This window comes from Bos grunniens, chromosome 8, assembly GCF_055505025.1.
Source record: "Bos grunniens cultivar Pamir isolate PY7600 chromosome 8, Bosgru_T2T1.0, whole genome shotgun sequence".
In the NCBI taxonomy this organism is placed as follows: Eukaryota; Metazoa; Chordata; class Mammalia; order Artiodactyla; family Bovidae; genus Bos; species Bos grunniens.
In genome coordinates, this window is record NC_141172.1 from 50,496,394 (window position 1) to 50,519,588 (window position 23,195).

Sequence of the window (23,195 nt, forward strand, 5' to 3'; positions counted from 1 at the left end):
CCTCACCTTCTTTCTTAGTGTCATCACTTAGCATTACAATTAGACACACTAAATAACAATATAACAATTCAAGAGTTTCACCAGATGGCTTTTTAGTCATTGATCATGGCCCTTAGTCCAGGGTTAATAAATAATAATTTTAAAGAGCTTGTTGACTATTCAACAATTAATGGATTAGGAAGCATCCAATCTAGCAGATTAAAAGGAGCTTTGAAGAGCTGTACAAAATGAAAGATATTTATAGACAAAAATGAGCAAGTAAAAGAAAGTTATATTAGACCAAAAAAAAAAAAAAGCAGATTGATTATTGCAGTTACTTTACAATAGGGAATGGGAGGGGCTTATCAGGTAGATTGCCTAACTGCTGTGATTAAGTGATTCCTGACTGACTGCTTTAAGAGTCCATTTCTGGGAAAGTCAAAACTGTGAAAGTAAAGTCTCAGTCTGTTGATGTGGGGCTTGGCATAAGGGACTCCATTTTGGGCCTGTTGTCTTTAATACTACTTTTGATTGACGGATGGATGGATGTAGTAATACTGGTAGTCAGAGAAGTAGATTTGGGGAACGCTATCAGAGTTGAGATAAGAGCTGATTCATTTACCATATTTATTGTCCCACTTCTCTTATTTAAATTACACATACCTAATCCCTGTAAAGTCTCTCTAATTCTTGGAGTCTGAGAGATCCAAAAGGATCTAAAGAAAACGCATTAATGCATCTAAGGAAAAAAATCTAAAATACATACAACTTTTATCCATGAAGATATTCTCTGTGGTATTATTTACAATGATGAAAAAATTGGAAACAATTTAAATGTCTTACAGTAGAGCTTAGTAAATTATGATACATCAACCCAATAGAATATGGTCATTAAAATGATAATTACAAAGACCACACAGACATTTTTATAGTATATATTATGTAAAAACTGCAGAATATAAAAGTATATGTGTGTTGTGTTTATAACTTAATAAATATATAGTTGATTTCATACCAGTACTAGGAGAGAGTACATAAATATGAAAATAGCTGTGTTTCAGTAGTGGACATATTATTAGATATTTTCTTTTTTTTATAAAATATTCTAAACATATTCTCTTATTTATTATTATTTATGAAGATCAGGGTGATGAAGGACAACATGTGATAAATAGACAAATTGACAGAAAACTTGGAACAAGGAAGAAAATGGGGATATAAGGTAAAGGAGTTAAATTTACTATAAAGGGAAGGAGATTTAGTTAATGCTGCCTCGCTCCTGATAAAGCTTACTGTGACATCTGCTACTTACCTGTATACTTTTGTGTGAAACTTTCTGTTGTTCTCAAAGTTCTACTGATAATTATGTGGAGTGTGTGTGTGTGTGTGTGTGTTATGGGAGAACACAGTTTTTAAAATGGCTCTATTGAGGTATAATTGATATAAGGAGAAAGTCCAACTTTAGAAACGTACCTGGGCCATCAAGTAAACAGCTGTGATAATTGGAGCACCTATAAAAGACGCCTGTAACTGAGAACCTTAAAACCATTCTTTATGGAGAGTGTCCATTGTAATGAGTTTCAACGAGATTTAACAATCGCTTCTCCTAAAACTAGTGGAGTTTCATCATATGGGCACACTGCAATTAATCACATTCCAAAGTTTGCAGGACCTGGAAACTTAGCAAATGAAAAGGAAAGCTCTGAATTCAATCAGAAAGGAGAAAAAGCACTTGAGGCACAATGAATCCCACATCTGCTTTCTTCCTAGAAACTTTTGAAAGCGTGTTGATTTGGATATTCATCTGGGGACAGAGCTGAGAAATGATTGGACTTCGAGGTGAAGAAAGATGAGGGGAGGGGTAGCTGCTACTTGATGACCGACTTGGAAATCCCTGAAGGAAGGCCCTTAGCTGTGAGTGCTCCAGTCTCTCTCCTCAACCAACAACACAAAAACTTTATAGTGAGTGACTTGGTAAATGCACAGGAATAGGATGGAAGTATATATTTTAGGGGCTTATCTTTGTAGAGACTTTGTTGCAACTCTGGTATGGTGGAATTAGCACAAACACAGAATTCAGAAAACCTGAGTTCCAGGCCAAGTCCTCTCACTCACTAGCTGTGTGCAGCTGAAAACATCATTTCAGCACTCTCTTTTCATATCTGTAAAGTAACCCTGATGGTTGTGACAGTGTTAAAGTAATGACGAAGTCTCCACTTATTTGGCTATCACTCCAAGGAGTAAATATAATAATAACCTGAAATTATGTTGAAAAGTCTAAAGAAATGCTCTCTCAGTGCTCTATCAGAAATAGTCCTCAAGAGCACTTGGGGTCATTATTTATCCAATCAAGGAGGCAGGGTTGACTTTCACCTTGGCTATAGAGATTTCAGTTTCCTCTCTTTACTTTGATCCAGATGTTTTCAGGGAATTTTACTTTGAATTTGTAGAATGGAAAAGTCCTGTTCCCACCGAGATTCCATTTGGCAGAGAGTTCATCATTAAACATACAGAAGGCATGACTAACACAGGAGAAATTGCAGCATTCCAGGCCCAATGTAAGTCAAAAGGCTATTGGATAATAGAATATTGATTAGATCATTTGTTTCAGAGTCATTAGTTTCCACACATAAATGAACCACTTCTGGAGCCTCACATCTTTCAAATCGTGAGACTCCATCTGCTCAACCTAGAGCTCACCTCCACACAACACAATTGGGCAGAAAAAGTATTTTCCAAAATGTCCAGGGTATTAAATGCAAAATCAATTCCACGTGCATCCAATTCTTTCGTCTAGTCAATGGTTTGGCCTTGAATATTTTGCTGACCTTTAGGTGATCAGCTTTATAGTTGTTAAGTTTTTCGTCTAACATCTAGCATCCAACCCCTTTGAGCCTAGAAATCTTCACTTCCACGATACCTTGGGATTTTTCCCTAATAATGCTTAGCCAAGCTTTATAGACTGTCACTAAGTTTTGCATTGCTGACATTTTCTGCAAAATTCTTTTCATTTTTCATTTCACTGCCAAAATGTCAACATGCAAATATCCTATGAGTTTGCCAACTTGTATCTGTATGGACACACGTGAAAAATGTACAACGAAGACTAGAATAAGAAATGATTAATGATACCAAATATATTGCCTATTCTTTCTGCACCAGATTTAATCTATGTTCACCTCTCATGGCTCACTATGCCACCAGATCTCAAAACAATGCTCTAATTATTTTTTAAATAAATGAAGAGCAGTACTAGAGAAGGATGTCCTTATCCATACTCTGATTACAATGCACAGTATTTTCATAAAACTTAGTCTCATCTTCACTCACAGAAGGCAGTGTTTAGCATTTATAAGCCTATTTATATTATAGCCTTATTTAGCACATCTATGAATCTGGTTCCCCTGTTCATATTTGGAGAAAATTGAAGAGAGAAGCCTTCCTCAGGGTCTCCAATGGTTTATGGAACTCTCAGTCCTTGATATTCTGGGAGAGCCAACTAAGTCATAGGACTTAAAAGGGTGGCACTGCCAGAGTTCAAATCATAGTCAGTTTTCCTTTTTTCAGTCAGTATCTGGTTTTACGCCATCACAGGAAACCTGTAAATAAAAAGCCAGGGAAATATTATACTTTTTAAAAATTGGAAAGCCCCAAAAAAGCTTCCTGGTGAATTGTATTTTCACTGCCTTTAGATAAAATTTTATCAATGAATTATTTGTAAGCATGGGATACCTTTTTGAAAACAGAACATTGCTGCCATTCTCTATACAGAACAGCAAACAATAGTAGCTGCTTATTGTCATGTTTAAACACTTTTTCTTCCAGGCAAACTATTGCAGTGAGGTTCAGCTCTGGAGTACCTTACTGAGAAATACTGTTACCATGTGTTTAAAGTACAACAAAAGATGAACCTTTTTTTCATGCATTCCTAAAATCTGAAGCGGGTGTAGGGAAGGATGGTAGGGAGCAGAAGCTTTACAATTGTTATGTAATAACTACACCCAGAATACACTATCAGAAGAATGAAATGACATCATGCATGTGGGTGCTGAGTGATCTAGAGACACCATTTCTGGAAATGGTGAAATGTAACAAGCATAAAGGATGTACTCACACCAGGTATCTGTGAAATAATTTTGTCTTAATTTAAATTTTTTTCATTTATTTATTTATTTTTGGCTATGCTGGGTCTTCATTGCTATGTGTGGCCTTTTTCTAGCAGTGGCTTACTCTCTAGTTACAGTGCTAAGGCTTCTTGTTGCAGTGGCTTCTTTTGTGGAACACAGGCTCTAGGTTATATGGGCTGGGCTTCAGAAGTTGTGGTGCCTGGGCTCAGTAGTTGTGGCCCATGGGCTTGCTTGTCCCACAGCATGTGGATCTTCCCAGACCAGGTATCAAATTGGTGTCCCCTGCAATTGCAAGGCGGATTCTTAACCACTCTACCACCAGGGAAGCCTGTTTGTCATAATTTATCTTGCTTCAGATAAACAAGTTAGTCTTCCCAGATATATTTTGAATTACAATGCATCATTTGGCATTACTGAATGAGATCTACACAGCCTAAACTCAAAAAATATTTTAATTTCAAGTGTCAGTTCAACTTGGTCTTTCTAAGCAAGATCAAGTTGAGTCAGTAGTTATTAAACCCCCGACTCTGAGAGGCTTAAGAGTCTTGGAGAAAGGGTGCAGTGGCATTACAAAATGTCTTGAAGAAAGGGTCCAATACCATTACAAAAAGAGCAAGACTTGACTCCTGGGGAAGGGCTGCTGCCATTGTCATAGGATTCGTTCCTTTTGGTGGGTGAGGCTCCAAGACCCAAGTTTATTGCTTTGATTTCTCCCACTTCTTCTCTACCTGCTTTTCCCTGAATTAGAGTCTAAGCTAGGGAGAGGAGAACATCGCATCCATTCACCATATCTATCCTGATGGGTATACTGCTCTGAGATGAGGGATAGAACAGACGGTTGGTGTCACTTCTTCACTTCACGGAAGGAGGTCACCCACAACCTTTATACTTCGCTTCTGACTGGAAAGCTTTCTGAGAACTAGCCTGTCGGTGTAGGATTTGAATGTCCACAGAGGAAGGCACTATGTCAATCTAAATCAACTGTAAGCAGCTCAAAGAAGGAGCTAAAGCTTCCCGAAATCTACAGCATATAAGTCACTTGTCTGTATCCCACTATTTAAATATTATAACAATAAAAGGAATATCAAGCCTTGAATTAACTTTTTTCCTGGGCTTATATGTGTCAAAGGTCATATTTTTAAATGGTGGTGGTTAAACATCCAAAGAATCTGAAATGTTAATTCAAGTTTCCATTCTTCTGATTGAATTTAACACAAATTTGCAAATTAGATTAGTGTTAATCCTTGGTTCATAGTGCACCATGTAGCCCTTCCTTTATTTATATTATTCACCTATTTCTTAACTTATTTTTCCATGATAGGATTAATGTCTTCCAAATTAGTTTTTTAACATGAAAGCCAATGTAATTAACTTTTTTTATTTTATATTGGAGTAGAGTTGATTATCCTGGCTTCCCAGGTGGTGCAGTGATAAAGAATCTGCCTGCCAATGCAGGAGACGTGGGTTTGATTCCTAGATCAAGAAGATCCCCTGGAGTAGGAAATGGCAACACGCTCCAGTATTCTTGCCTGGAAAATTCCATGAACAGAGCAGCCTGGCAGGCTACAGTCCATGGGACTGCAAAGTGTAAGACATGACTGAGCAACTGAGCAACACACAAAGACACAGTCGATTTACAGTGCTGTGTTAGTTCAGGTGTACAGCAGAGTGATTTCGTTATACATATTCATATCATCTATTCTTTTTCAGATTCTTCCCCCACATAGGGTAGAGTATTGGCCTCAGTTTTCTTCTCTATTATATAAAAAAGTTAGAGTCTACAATACCTAAGGTCTCTTTCAGTTTTGATATTCTGTGAATTAGATTAAGGCCTGAAATGTATTTGGCTCAGTGCCTGGCATATAACTAGTTCTTAATAAATGGTAGTAATAACTACCATTTATTATTATTATCATTATGAAATTTGACAAATTTTGACTGCCGATTCTGAATTTGATCGACTAGAAAAGTGATTAGAATCCCCATAAATTTACTGACTCCTCTACTGGACAGTGAAATTTCTAGGAACAGTTTTCCCTCTTGGCAGCTCCAAACTGCCCATTACCAATTTATCATTGATTCACAGAATCTCAGGTTGGAAGAGATCTTAAAGGTCATTTTCCAACAAAAGAGGTAGCAGAGGAAGAAATGAGATGTCTCAAAAGGCAGACTCCTCTCAGAATAATTCCCATTTGTAGAGTTTCAAGATGAGTCCCATGGAGTACTTTTTCACTTCTCCTTGTGCTAAAATGCCTGGGTTTCTCTTCATCTCATTTCACTGAATTTTTCTGTTAAGAGCTGTGAAGGACCTTGGCAGAGAGGCCAAACACTAGTGGGGCCTCATTATCAAGTAATATGTTGCTAAGTATCAGGCAGAGTAGAACTTAAAACTGCCAGGTTTCCTGCCATATGGCATGTTACAGAGGGAGAGAGGAGGGTCAGATAGTGAGTGCTACTCTTAGCATACAAAAAGGAAGCATTTGGGGAAGACTTGGATTTCAGCTTTTTTTCCAGTGTTAGTGCTGGTTGTACTCTGCTGCTGCTAAGTCACTTCAGTCGTGTCCGACTCTGCGCGACCCCATAGACGGCAGCCCACCAGGCTCCCCCGTCCCTGGGATTCTCCAAGCAAGAACACTGGAGTGGGTTGCCATTGCCTTCTCCGGTTGTACTCTAACCACTACTATTTCATTGGTACCTTGTTATTTTGGCTACTGAGGCATTGAAAATAGGGCTGAGTTGGATAACGAGCAGAGCTGAAGGTCATCAGAGAAGGTGATTTTCTTTTTTTGCTGCAGCTATTGATCCTTATTTGGAAGCTTCATTCTGGCCAACTGGCTCTAATCAAGGAAGCTAATGAGTTCATTAAGGTAGACCCCAAAGCAGGAAGCGGTGTGTGCTTGTACACCAGTAGGAAAGGGGCTTCTTCGATATTATTTAGGTTTGAGAATCCTACTCTCTGAGAAAACACACATAACTGAAGTGGAACATAACCATGAAAGCCATGGACAGCAAGATGAATGAATCTACATTCATACGCTTGATTTGACAGATGAATGGGGGCTCCAAGTCTTTATTTTTTTAAAACAGAGCTAGAGTTTTCCCTTCTAAGTATATATGCATCCAAATGGAAGAGTATACCCTATGAGTAAGCTAAATGCTGGCCCAGGGATTGGTTTACAAAGCAGAAAAGTGGTTTACCCATTTCCTACCTGCCTTTCCAATTCTCTCTCATGCTTGGTGCAGTGAATGCTGTGTGTGTGTGTGCCAGACAGGGCACACTCACAGAAGGCAAGGGTGTTAGTGGAAAGAAAAAGAGAAACACAACATGGAGAAAAAAATGTCAATGAGTAATTTGCCCCTCTTAGGAAACACCCTCCAGGCCTCAGGAGACTTGGTGCAGAAGTGGCTCCCCATTATCTTCAGAAGGTGAAGCCCAGAGGCAACACAACTTACAAAGAGCAGCATTTGGGGGCGGCCTTTGCTGTTCTAAACAATAATGGCACCAGAGTCCCAGAGAAACCTACAGCCCATGCTACAAACTCAAGTCCTGAAGTAGTTTATATTGTCCCCACAGTGGCCACCCTCCTCTGGGTCATTACCAGACAGGCTCTCAGTCCATCCAACAGCAAATGCCTTCCTTTCTTAAAGAAAGAAAGGCTGACTGGCATATATTGGATTTTGACTGAGGTCTTCCCATCCCATGTGAAACCCATCAGTTTTCTAGAGGAATAATCCAATGTCCTTATGAATAGATACAGGTGGTCTGGGTGGCAAATGGTATGGACCTAACAGAAGCAGAAGATATTAAGAAGAGATGGCAAGAACACACAGAAGAACTGTACAAAAAAGATCTTCACGACCCAGATAATCACAATGGTGTGATCACTGACCTAGAGCCAGACATCCTGGAATGTGAAGTCAAGTGGGCCTTAGAAAGCATCACTACGAACAAAGCTAGTGGAGGTGATGGAATTCCAGTTGAGCTATTTCAAATCCTGAAAGATGATGCTGTGAAAGTGCTGCATTCAATATGCCAGCAAATTTGGAAAACTCAGCAGTGGCCACAGGACTGGAAAAGGTCAGTTTTCATTCCAATCCCAAAGAAAGGCAATGCCAAAGAATGCTCAAACTATCGCACAATTGCACTCATCTCACACGCTAGTAAAGTAATGCTCAAAATTCTCCAAGCCAGGCTTCAGCAATATGTGAACCATGAACTTCCAGATGTTCAGGCTGGTTTTAGAAAAGGCAGAGGAACCAGAGATCAAATTGCCAGCATCCGCTGGATCATGGAAAAAGCAAGAGAGTTCCAGAAAAACATCTATTTCTGTTTTATTGACTATGCCAAAGCCTTTGACTGTGTGGATCACAATAAACTGGAAAATTCTGAGAGATGGGAATACCAGACCACCTGATCCGCCTCTTGAGAAATCTGTATGCAGGTCAGGAAGCAACAGTTAGAACTAGACATGGAACAACAGACTGGTTCCAAATAAGAAAAGGAGTATGTCAAGGCTGTATATTGTCACCCTGCTTATTTAACTTATATGCAGAGTACATCATGAGAAACGCTGGGCTGGAAGAAACACAAGCTGGAATCAAAATTGCTGGGAGAAATATCAATAACCTCAGATATGCAGATGACACCACCCTTATGGCAGAAAGTGAAGAGGAACTAAAAAGCCTCTTGATGAAAGTGAAAGTGGAGAGTGAAAAAGTTGGCTTAAAGCTCAACATTCAGAAAACGAAGATCATGGCATCTGGTCCCATCATTTCATGGGAAATAGATGCGGAAACAGTGGAAACAGTGTCAGACTTTATTTTGGGGGGCTCGAAAATCACTGCAGATGGTGATTGCAGCCATGAAATTAAAAGACGCTTACTCCTTGGAAGGAAAGTTATGACCAACCTAGATAGCATATTCAAAAGCAGAGACATTTCTTTGCCAACAAAGGTTCATCTAGTCAAGGCTATGGTTTTTCCTGTGGTCATGTATGGATGTGAGAGTTGGACTGTGAAGAAGGCTGAGCACCGAAGAATTGATGCTTTTGAACTGTGGTGTTGGAGAAGACTCTTGAGAGTCCCTTGGACTGCAAGGAGATCCAACCAGTCCATTCTGAAGGAGATCAGCCCTGGGATTTCTTTGGAAGGAATGATGCTAAAGCTGAAACTCCAGTACTTTGGCCACCTCATGCAAAGAGTTGACTCATTGGAAAACACTCTGATGCTAGGAGGGATTGGGGGCAGGAGGAGAAGGGGACGACAGAGGATGAGATGGCTGGATGGCATCACTGACTCGATGGACGTGAGTCTGAGTGAACTCCGGGAGTTGGTGATGGACAGGGAGGCCTGGCGTGCTGCGATTCATGGGGTCGCAAAGAGTAGGACGTGACTGAGCTACTGAACTGAACTAACAGTTTGTAAACTTTCTAGGCTCCAGGTTGAAGAGGGAACATGCAAAGGGGCTAGCCAGTAAGGAGGCTGTATCAGAACTCTAAAGCCCAAGCATAGTACTTATGCTTTACCACCTATAAACAACAGCAACAAACCACATCTAGGCTAGAGTTAGTCAGAGTCTGAAATGCACTAGTCCTCGTTGCCCCCCCATCTTCCCCTTCCTCCTCTTTCTCAGGTATCCAGCACAATGCCTGGCACATTCTAGGTGTTGAAAAGATATGTGTCTAACCAGTAAATAACTAAAATACATGCCTTTCTGCAAATGATTTAGTTCTTCTGATCTTCCACTTCTTCAGTAGAGTGGGAATAAAGCCATTTGGTGGGTTTATTTTCAAGATTAAATATTTAATATGGCATACTTTATACGATATGTAAAATCATAAAATGATATTTTTATGATTTTAACTATGAGTTTTATAAAATTTGCATGTTTTGATTCTGCAGCTTTGGTTCCGCTGAGGGGAGGAGGAAGAAAAGTGAAGCCCTAGGCAGATAAAAGAATCATTACTCAAAGTGTGATGTGTTAATTACCTTCAAATACAGTTAAGAAAGACAATGGGGGATGGGAAGAGGAGAGAGCAAGGGCGAAGGCAGGGGCGGGGGGCGGGGCGGGGAGCGGGTTAGAGGTATAGTGAATACTTCAAAGGTCAGTTGAATTATTTCATAAGGAGTGTATTTTCTTTTCACAAGAAGTCGTTCTGTGCCAGAAAAGGCGGGGAGGTTCTTCAGCAGAAGCGGGTAAATCCGAGCTTCTTCCTGCCTGCTGCAGTCACAGTGCAAGATACAGTAATGAAGGCGGCGCAGCCACACATTTATTTCATTCGAAATTCCTCTGTGGTCCTGTTTATATCGAACTCAACACTGTTACAGGGCCGTTCTTGGAAAAGTTGCAAAACTTTTCCCTTGGTGGAGAAAAAGAAGTTCTCATTAGACTCAGTGGAACGAATGAATGAAGTTATTCCCTTGGCCCATCCACTTTCATACCAAATAGTCACAGAAACATCTTTCCCCAATTCCGCGACTGGAATTTTACTCTCCCGTGGTGTTGCCTAGTATAGGAAGCACGGATTTCGAAAGTCAGCAGGCAACACACTCGGCTTTGGAATTGCCAGTGATTGGCTTTTGCAAGGGTCGATGCGCCTTACCGTCCTGTGTGGTAGCTTCTCCCGGGAGCAGATTTTGTGAAATAAACAGTTGTTGAAAAGGATGAAGAATTAATGAAGTGAAAATCTCGGGCTATTTGTTCGGCAATTGACACGCAAGTGACCTCCTTAAATACTTACTTGTTTAAGGAGGTTCAGAGCTAGGATGAATGAATCTTGGGGCCGCTTGACCAGAACCAGCTTGTAAATCTCTTTAGTCTTTCGGGAAGTGGCGGTAAATTAATACAAATCCAGAAGGGAGAGGAGAGAAGAGGGTAAAACCCCCACACCGGAGCTCTGCTCTCAGCCCTTTGGAAAGACTCGCTTTTGCGGCTCTGGACCCTGTAGGTTACAGCCCGAAGAACCCAGCGGCGCTAGGACCTGGTTGGCGCCTCACCGTGGCCGCTTTCGGGCGGGCGGAGGAGGGAGAGGAGGAGGGAGATGTGGAAAAGGAGGGGTATAGAGGGGGGCGGGGGGAGTCATTTATGCAGAGCAGGCGCTGCTGCCATTGCCACTTACACTCCCAGCGCGCTGCTCGGAGCCGGAGGGAGCGCGGGGAGCGAGCTAGCGAGCGCTCGGAGCCCGGGCCAGCAGAGGGGGCGCCCAGCCGCTGCCTGCACCGCCGCCTCCGCCGCGCTCGGGGGCCCCGGGAGGAGCGAGGGCGAGTCGGAGAGTCCGGGAGCCGAGCCCGGCGAGACCCAACTGCGGGAGGGCGCCCGCCCCACTCAGCCGCCTCCTGCGCCGGAGCCGGGGAGCGCCGGCCGACCGCCCCGCGGGCCGTAGAGCTGGAAGCACAGGTCCCCGGAGCCCCAGGGATGGTCTAGGAGTGGGTGCGAGGCTCGCTGCTCAGCTCCCTGCCGGGGCTCGCCGCCTCCTGTCGATCTCCCAGGGCTGCGAGCCGCGGCGGCCGGGGGCTGCGCGCTCGGGCGGCCCAGGCCGAAGAAGTTAGTTGTGCGCTCAGCTTAGAGAGCGGAGCAAGCGAGCGATCGAAGCAGCAGCCAAGCGCCGGGGCCATGGGCTGGGGGAGCCGCTGCTGCTGCCCGGGACGGCTGGACCTGCTCTGCGTACTGGCGCTGCTCGGGGGCTGCCTGCTCCCCGTGTGCCGGACGCGCGTCTACACCAACCACTGGGCAGTCAAAATCTCCGGCGGCTTCCCGGAGGCCAACCGCATAGCCAGCAAGTACGGATTCATCAACATAGGACAGGTAACCACTAGCTGGCCGGGTTCTCGGCCCTGAAGCTGCGAGGGCGGGGGAATGGGGGGAGTCCCCCACGACCTCGCGCTTGTCCCTTCCTCGTCTGTCCCCTCCCCCTCTTCCAGATGTGTTCTTGCAGCTGTTGCCTTAACTCTTCTGCGATGCTCTCTCTCTCCTCTTTCTCACTCACTCATACACACACACACACACACACACACACACACACACACTCGCTCTCCAAAGTTGCTACGATTTGTGTTTTGTTTACTTGTTTCTTGCAAATCAGGAGGGACAGGTAGGGTCTCTGGAAGGATCACGAGTGTACATAAGTAGTTTCAGACCCGACTGGACTTTTGCAGTGGAAAGTCGGGGAGCAGTGGACTCTTTTAGGGGTTAGAGGGTAAGCACGCCCCTGGTGCCGGCTCCCTGTGGTTTCTGAGAGCCCGGATAAGAGGGGAGGCAAAGAAGGGAAAGCCTTTCCTGCTCGGACCTGAATTTAGCCCTGAAAAGAAGTTTCCTCTTTTAGGAGCGAGAGAACCTCTGGTCACTCAGTGAAGGCGCCAGAGGCGTGGAGGGCTGGAGCTAGACTCGAGAAAGGAGAGAGAGGAGGCGGCCGGACCCGGCGTGAGCGAAGACTTGTGGGGAGACCTCCTGGCTTCCCCTCTCAAACTGGATAAGCGTGGGGGCTTCTAGATGGAGAGTCGGAGTGGGAGGTGTCAAACTTCCGAGACCACTGACCTGGTTCTGCTTTGGAAAACAGTGGGTCTTCCCTCTGGGAGTTACGTGCGGGACCCGGAGGCGGCGGTGGCGCGGGGTTTTCGTGAGGTGCTTTGGAAGGAGTTGCCCCGCTGGGGACTCAGAATTGAGGGATGTTATGGGAATGATTGGAAGCACTACAGATTTGGAGGTACCTCCGGGCTTGGCTTCCTCGCTCTCTTTCCTGCAAGAAATGGGTGGAAGGGGCAGTGGAAGCAGGTCCCAGAAAGTGCTCCCGCATCCTTACACCCCTCCCACTCGCTTCCCCTGGCCTGGCCCGAGGAGTGGCGCTGGTCTGACTCTGATGAGACTCTAATGGGAGAGGGAGGCGAGGGTGATAGAGGCGCCCTTACAGCAGACGCGCTGCTGGGACTGCTCTGGCTGCACGCGCCCCGCGTGCTCTGCCTGGATGAGGGGAGAGGAAGATGCCGGCTGGGGCCACTGGAGCAGAAGAGCACAGACTGTTGGTTTCTGATGCTATGGAACTCCATGGCCAGGAACATGTCCTCCAGCATGGGTACTCTGGGCTGCCTGGGGGACGCAACATCCAGAGCAGGCAGAGCTGCTGTTACTGCATCTAACAGGAGCATTGGGGCTTCGGAGGAGCAGGAGGGGGCCAGGTGGGGGGATCTTGCTGCTGTTTGAGGTGCCAGAGAGTGGACATATTCTGGAGAAACCAGTCTGGTGGAGGGCTGAGACCAAGGCAAGGCGCATGGTCTGTATTTCTCGTCCCCCGGTCTAACACATACCGGAAAGGAAGCCACAGCCAGCCAGATTTTTTTGTCTGAGTGCTTGTCATTTTCAGGAGAGTTTCATCCTAATGGCTTGTTGGGATTCTACCTGCTTCTTCTATCTTCTTCTTCTGGAAGAAAACATTAAGTCTATTCAAATCTTTTTTACATAAGCTTGAAGTTGGGGGGTGCTGCATGTGACCTGGGGAATTTAAAAGGAAAGGCTAATAATAAAAGTAGTCATGTTAATAATCTTTCCAGATGCATCTTTCAGGTTCAGCTAACACTGGGCATCTCCCATAAAAAAGGCATATTTGGAAGAATAGTTCTTGACCATACACTTACTTCATAATCCACAGAACAACCATTTTTGTTGGATATTACGTCACTTACAGCAACAGGGAAACCAATATTCTGGAGAAGTTACCCATACAGGTCACCTATCTAGACAGTACAAGGGTGTGAATCAGATCTAGGACTGTCTGGTCCAGGCCTACGCTTGCCTGTGAGGATGAAAGGAAGCGGAAGAAAGTAAACTCCCCATTTCCCTGAATTCTGATTTAGTGACTCAGTAGACGGAAAGCAAATGTCCAGGCTTAATACACAGATACTTAATTTCAACCGACCTGGACTTCTTGAACCTAAGCAGCTTCAGGAATTATGAAGTGGAAAGATCTGTATCAAAATAAACTCATTCAGTAGAACTTACACATTTGGAACCTGGCAGAATGGGGGAGAAGAAATTGTCACAGAACTCATTTTTGAATAACCAAACATTGCAGTATCCTGCAACCTTGCCTGACTTTTTACCAAGGGCTTTATAGTGAAGATCTGTGGATTTTCATTTAAAAGGTAATACTAAGAAAATTTACATTCAAGTAACACCAAATGTGGTTTATTGTGGTTTTTACAATGCCAATGAGGAAATTGAGAGCTTACAGGGGTGACAGAGGACTCCTTGAACTGATACCCTAACCAGTGTAAAAACAATTCTTACAGTGAAAAGCATTTCCTCTGTAGATCAAAGGGCTAAGTCTTGAAGGTGGTAAATTGAGTTCACACAAGCAATATCATTGCACTGTAAGGGCCATCCTTTTGTTGTCCTTTCTTTATATCAGTAAGCCAGCTGTTGTTCAGTTGAGGGCAGTAACTAATTTGCAAATGTCTCTAGAATGTGCCCCTGTTTTTAAGCATTTGGGCTTGGGGTCCCACCTCATGTGTCACAGATTGGAACTGAGGTCTTTTATTGTTTCTATAGTCATTTAATATCCTGGTAGTATTTTTGAGGTCTTTCTGAGTAATATTTTAGGTGAATAAGGTAGTGACTTTGTACCACAGTAACAATCTGATTTTGAATATCTGTTCAGTGTCATGTTTTGTGTAGCATCTTAGCATTTAAAAGCCACCACAGGTAAATTTCTGGCCTGGAGATTTCTACAGAAAACCTGGCCTAAACCTGGCCTGTCATCTTCAAGAAAGATAGTACGTGGAGAGTAACACAGGAGAAGTAAGCAAACAGGCAAAAAGAACATGCTTGACATCCTGGAAGGGAACAATAATGAAGCTTTTCTTGGCTTTGGTTCTAGAGATAGCAGTTGTTTGGGTAGGTTTTCACATAATGTTTGTATTTTGTGAATGGTTATGTCTCGAAACTCTAAAATGATGCTGTAACTAGTGGTAGTTTTCATGTCATTATATATCATATTTTGCTTGGCATTACCATCAGCTCTAGAAAGTCCTGCATTTCTTCCCCTATAAGACCCAACGCCAAGCAGTCTCAATATTTATCATAATGAGCACTGCTAAGCTGGCTGAGGGTAGGTACATCTGTCTGTTGGCCCACACGGGGGTGGAAAAAAGAGGCCTAGTTTTTAGCTAGCAGTGTAGTGGTGAGAGGATGAAAAAGACATGAAGGAATAAGACCCAACATAATGTTAATTGTGAACCTTTGTTTGGCTGCAGTCTACAAACCTGGAGGAATTAACTTCTGGGTATTCAAACCCAGAGAGAAGGTCCTCCATAAAGATTGTTTGCTCTGTGCACCAGCTGCATTTATCCATCTGTGAGGTGCTTTTAATCCTTGATTCCAAACTGAGATTACCAGATTACCACCCCCCCTGCCAAAAAAAAAAAAAAGTGTGACTTATGTTGAGCAAGATTCCAGAAAGATAAAGCCAGCTGAGAGTAATACTGGGGAGAATGTTTTACCTGGCAGTCCCATTGAGAGCAGAGACTTGGAAACTCTACAGATGCCATTTGCAAGGTCTAGGAAAGCAGGAAAGTCAGTGAACTTAATGGAGCCCCTGTTCCTTCATCTGTAAAAGAATAAATGAGATAATAGAGGGAGTCGGCTCTGTACTGCTCAGCACATAGTTAAGTAGCTTTGGAAGGTTTGTTGAATCTGGATCTGAAATAAGTGAGATTCAGACTTTATTTAGGTATGATAAAAGGAAGACATTTTTATAATGGAAAATGCAACACACTGAAGATCAGGAAAATATGTTTGATGACTGAGTCAAAAAAGCTAAATCAGAGCTCTATAGACACGGAAATGGGTTTTCCATTTCAACTAACAATTTGAAATAGTTTAAAATAGTTTTCTGCTGGGTTTTAAACAATTCTGGCTGATTTCCCATGGCAGTGCTCCCCTCCCTGGTTGATCTTTGCTATAATCCATTAAATAATGTAGGATAAGCTCACTGGGCATGGAAGAAAGGGAAAAAAAATAATCTGAAGACTGATTATTTTATAAAGCACCTTGCCTTGGTACATTATGAGAGATCATATATGAATTCCTATTTCACTTAATTCTGAATGTGGTTTGCATGAGAAAGGTGATAAGAACCATTTTCCAAATCAGCAGGACAGGATGCTTTAGCAGGAAGAACCTTCTTCAGCAATGTCCTGAAGGTCTCTCACTTTCTTGGTTAGTTTTGACCTGTGAATAATGTGGGAGGCTAAACAGTGGAGGGTGAGTGCCCAGTGCTTATGGATGGCATCAGAAATAGGGGACAGGGATAGTCTGGTGTGTTGTATGGGAGTGCACTGTGCTCCCCTAGTTATATCCTTGCTGCTGCTGCTGCTAAGTCGCTTCAGTCGTGTCTGACTCTGTGCGACCCCATTGATGGAAGCCCACCAGGCTCTCCTGTCCCTGGGATTCTCCAGGCAAGAATACTGGAGTGGGTTGCCATGTCCTTCTCCAATGCATGAAATGAAAAGTGAAAGGGAAGTCGCTCAGTCTTGTCCGACTCTTAGTGACCCCATGGACTACAGCCTACCAGGCTCCTCCGTCCATGGGATTTTCCAGGCAAGAGTACTGGAGTGGGGTGCCATTGCCTTCTCTGAGTTATATCCTTGGGCCTTTGTAAATGGATGTGGGAGTCCCAGAGTGATCCCTGTGTGATGCATCTGGCTTTGCACCCGGCAAGGACCTCGGCTCTGATTTCCACACCCAAGAACCTTAGCTCTGACCTCTGCTATCCACCCTCACATGTGTCGTTCTCATGAGTGGGAGAACCTTTCAGAAGAAAAAGCAGTTCAGAGCTCTTGGCCTGCTGATGGTGGGTCTGTTGCTTTAACCTCATAGGCTAGGAATGGCTGTATGTGGCCATTGGGATTTTCGGGGTCTATTTGAAATGAAACACTGCATTTTTGTGAGCCCCAAGGCAGTTGAATTTGCCTTATGACTATCTTTAATAAGTTTATATCCAGAGGTCCTAACCTTAAAGGTCAGCCAGAGAAGCAGGGTAGTGCGCTGGGAAAGTGTCCAGCCATGTCTGACTCTTTGGTTAAGGGAGGGAGTCCTGACCCAGAAACATCCCCTGGGCAGGGAGGGGTATTTGTGTTGTCGGTTCAAGTTATGCGAAGCAGTGTCTGGGTTTTCCCCAAGGCTGAAGTATCTGCAGACATCTCTGTGCCTCGGGATTTGATCACTTGTCTAATTCAGGTTGGATTAAATGACAAAGAAGCTGACTTTGACTTCCTGGGTAGTAAAAATGAACATGTATAGATGCTCATGTTATGAATATGCTATATATATGAATTTTTATTTTTATCAGGATTAAATTTGCACGTAGTTTAGGGTTGCAAAGGGTCAGACATGACTGAGAAACTGAACTGACTAGAGTGCAGTTGCGCGTGCAACATTCTCACTAGTTCAACAGGTTACATCTCTCCACCTAAGTGTACCAAGAAGGAACTATCCAGACCAATAAACTCTTCTATTTGAGTTAACCCTAGGAGGAAAAAGAGACTAGAAAGAAAACTAAACTAAGTCAGAAGGTTTGAGTGAAACTCTAGGGTTTTCCCTTTTATTTATCAACCTGACCCTCAAGTTGGGGACCTGAGCACCTGCCCCATCTACCTCTCAGGATTGCTGTGTTATCGAGTGCCCTAAGAACAAATATGAACATATAAATAAAGACAGACATAGGAAGTATTATATGATCTATAAGGGCTCCAAGGAGATGGAGGCTGCTCCAGAGGAAAAGTAAGAGAATGCAGGAGTTACTAGGAGTTTCTCTAGTGGAGCACTGGTGAATTTCCAGGTTCTCGTAATTGCCCCTGGGGATCTACTGGAAACAGAAATGGGGAGGAGTCAGTGTGGCATCTGACTCTCCCATTGTTGTTGTTCAGTCTCTCAGTCGTGTCCAACTCTTTGAGAGTTGACTGCAGCACGCTAGGCTTCCCTGTCCTCCGCCATCTCCCGGAACTTGCTCAAACTCATGTCCAATGAGTCAGTGATGCCATCCAACCATCTCATCCTCTGTCATCCCCTTCTCCTCCTGCCCTCAATCTTTCCCAGCATCAGGGTCTTTTCTAATGAGTTGGCTCTTCGCAACAGTTGGCCAAAGTATTGGAGCTTCAGAACCAGTCCTTCCAATGAATATTCAGGATTGATTTCCTTTAGGATTGACTGGTTTGATCTCCTTGCAGTCCAGGGACTCTCAAGAGTCTTCTCTAACACCACAGTTCAAAAGCATCAATTCTTCAGTGCTCAGCCTTCTTTATGGTCCAATTCTCACATCCACAGATGACTACTGGAAAAACCACAGCTTTGACTAGACGGGGCTTTGTTGGCAGTGTCTCTGCTTTTTAATACGCTGTCTAGGTTTATCATAGCTTTTCTTCCGAGGAACAAGTGTCTTTTAATTTCATGACAGCAGTCACCATCTACAGTGATTTTGGAGCCCAAGAAAATAAAGTCACTGTTTCCATTGTTTCCCCATCTATTTGCCATGAAGTGATGGGACCATATGCCATGATCTTCATTTTTTGAATGTTGAGTTTTAAGCCACCTTTTTCACTCTCCTCTTTCACCTTCAACAAGAGGCTCTTAATTATTCTTTGCTTTCTGCCATAACGGTGGTGTTATCTGCATATCTGAGGTTATTGATATTTCTCTCGGCAATCTTGTTTCCAGCTTGTGCTTCATCCAGCCCAGCATTTTGCATGGCAAGTCTCACATTTCCCCTGAGAGCCTTGGAGGGTGGTGTAGGGCTGGGACAGCTGACCAGAGCATCAAGCAGCCAGGGCTCCCCATCTCTTGGTTGAACAGTTTTGGTTTATAAGGCATATGCGATGTGGAGGTTGCGTGATTTTTTATTTTTATATAGACAATCAAACATAGTCTTTTAAGATAGACTCAAATATGAGTTATGTGTAGGAGAGTAGTGGAAATAAAACTGAAATACAGAGAGGCCCATAAAGAATACAGACGGGACTCTTTTGAGTACATGTGTGAAAAACCCAACTCATAGTGCTCAAATAAAACCGATAAACAGGCAGATAAGGGAGCAGGGAATCTGTTGGTTTAAACAGATTCACATGCCTTTATGTGAAGTTCTAAAGGCAGAAGCTGAAACTTTTTGCAGCCAAGCCTCATCTTATCTGTACTTTCTTCAAGGCAAAAACCTACCCTGACCTAAACTGACATCAATTAGGACATTAATGTGTTTGATTGCAGAAATCTATGACTGAGTTTGATTTTGAGGATGTTGTCCTTGATCCACATAGAGTGTATATTACATTCCACTGTACTTTTCTCATCTGAAGAATTATGAATTTCTGAAACACATATAGATTCAAGTTTCAGAAAAGTGATTGTGGGTCTATCCAGCTGAAAAGTCAGAAGCAGTACTAACATTGGATTCTTATCTGTTTCCCTGTATTTGCTTCATTTTCAGTTGGGCCCTTTCCATGAGCAGTAGAGCTCTTTTGATTCATAGTACCTCTCTCATGCAGTCTTGAAATTAACCCCTGAAAAAGATTTCAGTTCTTCCCCAATTGGGTCATATCCCTATTTTCAGGCCAGTCACTTTGTTTGTGGGGGTGGTGGTGTTTTGGTGAGTTAGCTTGGGTCACTTGTCCACCCTTGAAGTGAGGGAGATGTTGACATTGGGTGGGCACCCTACCAACTGAGGAAGGACAGTTTCCTAAAAGAAGAGAGGATGCCACCACTAGAATAAAGGAAAGGACATGTAGGACAAGAAAAATACCCACCACAAACCAGATTATATAAAGCCTGAAATGCCTAGGTTAGGGAGTTTCAACATGATCAAGGAAGATAAAGAATTACATTGAAGATCCCTGAGAAGGAGGCAACACCCTACTGATTCAAAACACATGAGAATCTACCATGTAATCCATACTATACTTTCTGCTGTCAGGGACCTAGGATGTTTTTATCCATAACCAGTACTAAGGAAGGCAAGTACTGATGGAGTCTCAGGCAGTGCAGTATGGTTCAGCCTTGCCTGGTGGGGAATTCGCTGGTAGCTGTGTGCATAATGAACTGGAGGAGGTAGAGAAGGTATTGTGTTGGGCAAAGTTATTGTTATAAACACAGAACTTGGGAAAACTGAAGGAACAGATTTGGAAGCTCTAGTATAGGTGGATTCAATGTGGCTCAGTAATCCAGTGGAAGGGAACGATGAGAAAGAGTGAGAAGATGAAGAGGAAAGAGTTTATAGCTTGGGGCCAGGAACATGGGGGTCATCTGTGGCATGAGGACAGCCTGCAGGAGCCTTTCGGGGAACGACTTGGGAGGTCCAGATGTAGTGTTGTCAGCAGGTAGAGAGTCATACAGATGGAAATGTACAGTAGCCAGGAGAGAATTTAGGGCAGGAGAGAAGTGAGGACTGCTGCTCGGCCATCTCAGTGTAAGTAAAGCTGTGAAAGGATGCAGGATGCTAAGATGTGAGGCAAACAAGATAGGAGGGCTGAGAATACAACCCGAAGGAATGTCTCCATGTAGAGGGCAAGGGATATAGGGAGTAGATGAAGAGGGTGGGGAGGCCCTGAAGACACAGTCATGAAGCCACGGAGGGCTACACTAGAGAGAATCTAGGTGATGAGAATTGAAACATGGTGCCCGTGCTCTTAACACCAGTGCCTGACCGAATAGTGAGGGGACGTTTCACTGCGCATCTGCCCTCCCTCCTACGTCATCTCCCTTCATCTCTTTCTCATCAATGTCCTGGAGTATTTAGGATCATAGGTATAGAACTAAAAGAGTTTGAATCCTAATACTGCCACTTCCTAGCTGAGGCACCCTAGGCAAGCATCTTAAAGATGCTTAAAGAGGCACCCATTTGTCTTACTTTCTTCATGTGTGAAAAAGATCTAATAGTATTTCCCTCCTAAAATTGCTGTGAGGATTAGTTAAAAGTAGTTAGAATGGTGCCTGGCACATATTACATACCCAGTGAATCTCAATTGTTTTATCTTGTTTTTATAAGCCAAGTTATGCTCAGTTTCTATATACTTACCATTATATCGTGAGGCTTTTCCAATGTTACTGAATACTTTTACACACACTTTAATGGCTGCATGATTGAAGGTACCATACTAAGTTGCAGTTAGTGTGACCATACACCAGTCAGTCCTAAAGGAAATTGGTCCTGAATATTCATTGGAAGGACTGATGCTGAAGCTGAAACTCCAATACTTTGACCACCCGATTCAAAGAACTGACTCATTTGAAAAGACCCTGATGTTGGGAAAGATTGAGGCAGGAGCAGAAGGGGATGACAGAGGATGAGATGGTTGGATTGCATCACCACCTCGAGGGACATGAGTTTGAGTAAGCTCCGGGAGTTGGTGATGGATAGGGAAGCCTGGCGTTCTGCAGTCCATGGGGTCGCAAAGAGTTGGATATGACTGAATGACTGGACTGAACTGAACTGATACCACAGTTTGCAAGGGAGAGCACTGGTTTATGCCTGTAGTAAATCAGTTTATCTCCATTCAGTATTTTTTTTTTTTAATATCCCCTTCACTTTCAAACATATCTGAGTTTGGCAGAGAAATGATATGGTCAGCCTGATTGAATGTGTGTGTTTGTGTGTGGGTGTGTAATTGCATATCTGTTCTTCCATTGGCTGGGAAAGCTGGGCTGTGCCTCATTCCTATTTGTGTCCCCAGCACCAAGCACAGTGGGTGGCATAGAAGCACAGTGGGCCCTTGGGGCAGCAAGCGTAATGGGTATACCTGGAGAGGCATGGATCTGGAAAGCGAGAGGAACATGGGTGCCTTGAGACTAAAGAGGAACGAGGGTGAATGGAAATACAGGGAGTTCACGTTGGGGAGGAAAGGAAGCGAGCGTGTGTGGACAATGGCCTGGATCTCATTATCAGTTCAGAGGTGAAGGCCACCGGCAGAGAGAGGGGGAACTGGGTGAAATTAGTGGCCCAGTGCTTCAGTGTTTGGGAACATTGTTAGGAAATTCTGATAAGAGATAATGACCAATGCCAGTGAGAAGAGTTGCCAAATAGCGATGGCAATAGCTGCTTTTATGTAGTTATTGCTCAGTAAGTAGTGGTTAACAGAAAGGGTGAGAAAATGAACCAGCCTCCATTGTTTTGTGCTTTTGTCACTAATACTCAGGAACCTGAGGTTGCTGCTGCTGCTAAGTCACTTCAGTCGTGTCCGACTCTGTGCGACCCCATAGACGGCAGCCCACCAGGCTCCCCCGTCCCTGGGATTCTCCAGGCAAGAACACTGGAGTGGGTTGCCATGTCCTTCTCCAATGCATGAAAGTGAAAAGTGAAAGTGAAGTTGCTCAGTCGTGTTCGACTCTTTTCGACCCCATGGACTGCAGCCTACCAGGCTCCTCCGTCCATGAGATTTTCCAGGCAAGAGTACTGGAGTGGGGTGCCAGTGCCTTCTCCGGAACCTGAGGTTAGATAAGGACAAAACAGGGAGTTAGAATGTGAGTTAGGGTGAGAGAGAAAGGAACAAGAGACTGTGGGAAGCTGGGGGTGATGGGGATGAATGGTTCTTGAATGCAAAGGATTCCATCTTTGAAATGATAGACCACAGTGTCCAGGCAGGGCCAAAATAGGACTGGTGAACCAAAGGCATAGGGCAGTTATAAAGGCTGTAGTTCAAAATGAAAATGGAAAGCCAGTTTGGTAAGAGGAATAGAGGTGGAAAGATGGAAGTCATCCCAGAGGGTAATTTTGTTTATATAGACTAGAACTGTTCTGCATAAAGATAAGGTCCAAGGTGGGATGACCAGGTAGAGAACAGGTGAAGGTCAGTGACTTGGATGGAATCAGGAAACTGTGAGACTGATATTAGCAGGGTTATCAGCTTGGTTAAGATAAGGTTTCCAAGTATTTCGTGCTGGTGTACCCACTAGGCAGATAAACATGAAGTCTGCCCCATACTTCAGTTCTCCTTTGGTAAATTTAGGTATTATCTCTACTTTACACATCTGTGCATTACTATTTGCACTGCAGGTCCTGTGTCAACTTAAGGGATAAAGACAGACACATGAGTGATTGCTTTCAACTCTCAAATGAA

General features: G+C 43.7%; 1 protein-coding gene across 4 annotated transcripts in view; it reads left to right on the forward strand.

Annotated features, from left to right (window-relative positions):
• The first annotated feature begins 11,183 nt into the window (after positions 1-11,183).
• Positions 11,184-23,195, forward strand: part of PCSK5 (proprotein convertase subtilisin/kexin type 5) — a 522,373-nt gene continuing 510,361 nt past the window's right edge. For 3 of the 4 annotated variants that reach the window (XM_086415560.1, XM_086415561.1, XM_086415562.1), the window contains exon 1: positions 11,200-11,910. In XM_086415560.1, the coding sequence (XP_086271686.1) occupies positions 11,719-11,910 (192 nt within the window). In that variant the 5' untranslated portion in view covers positions 11,200-11,718. Of the gene's footprint in view, positions 11,911-23,195 lie in introns of all 4 variants that reach the window. The other variant, XM_086415564.1, reaches the window with a different exon arrangement.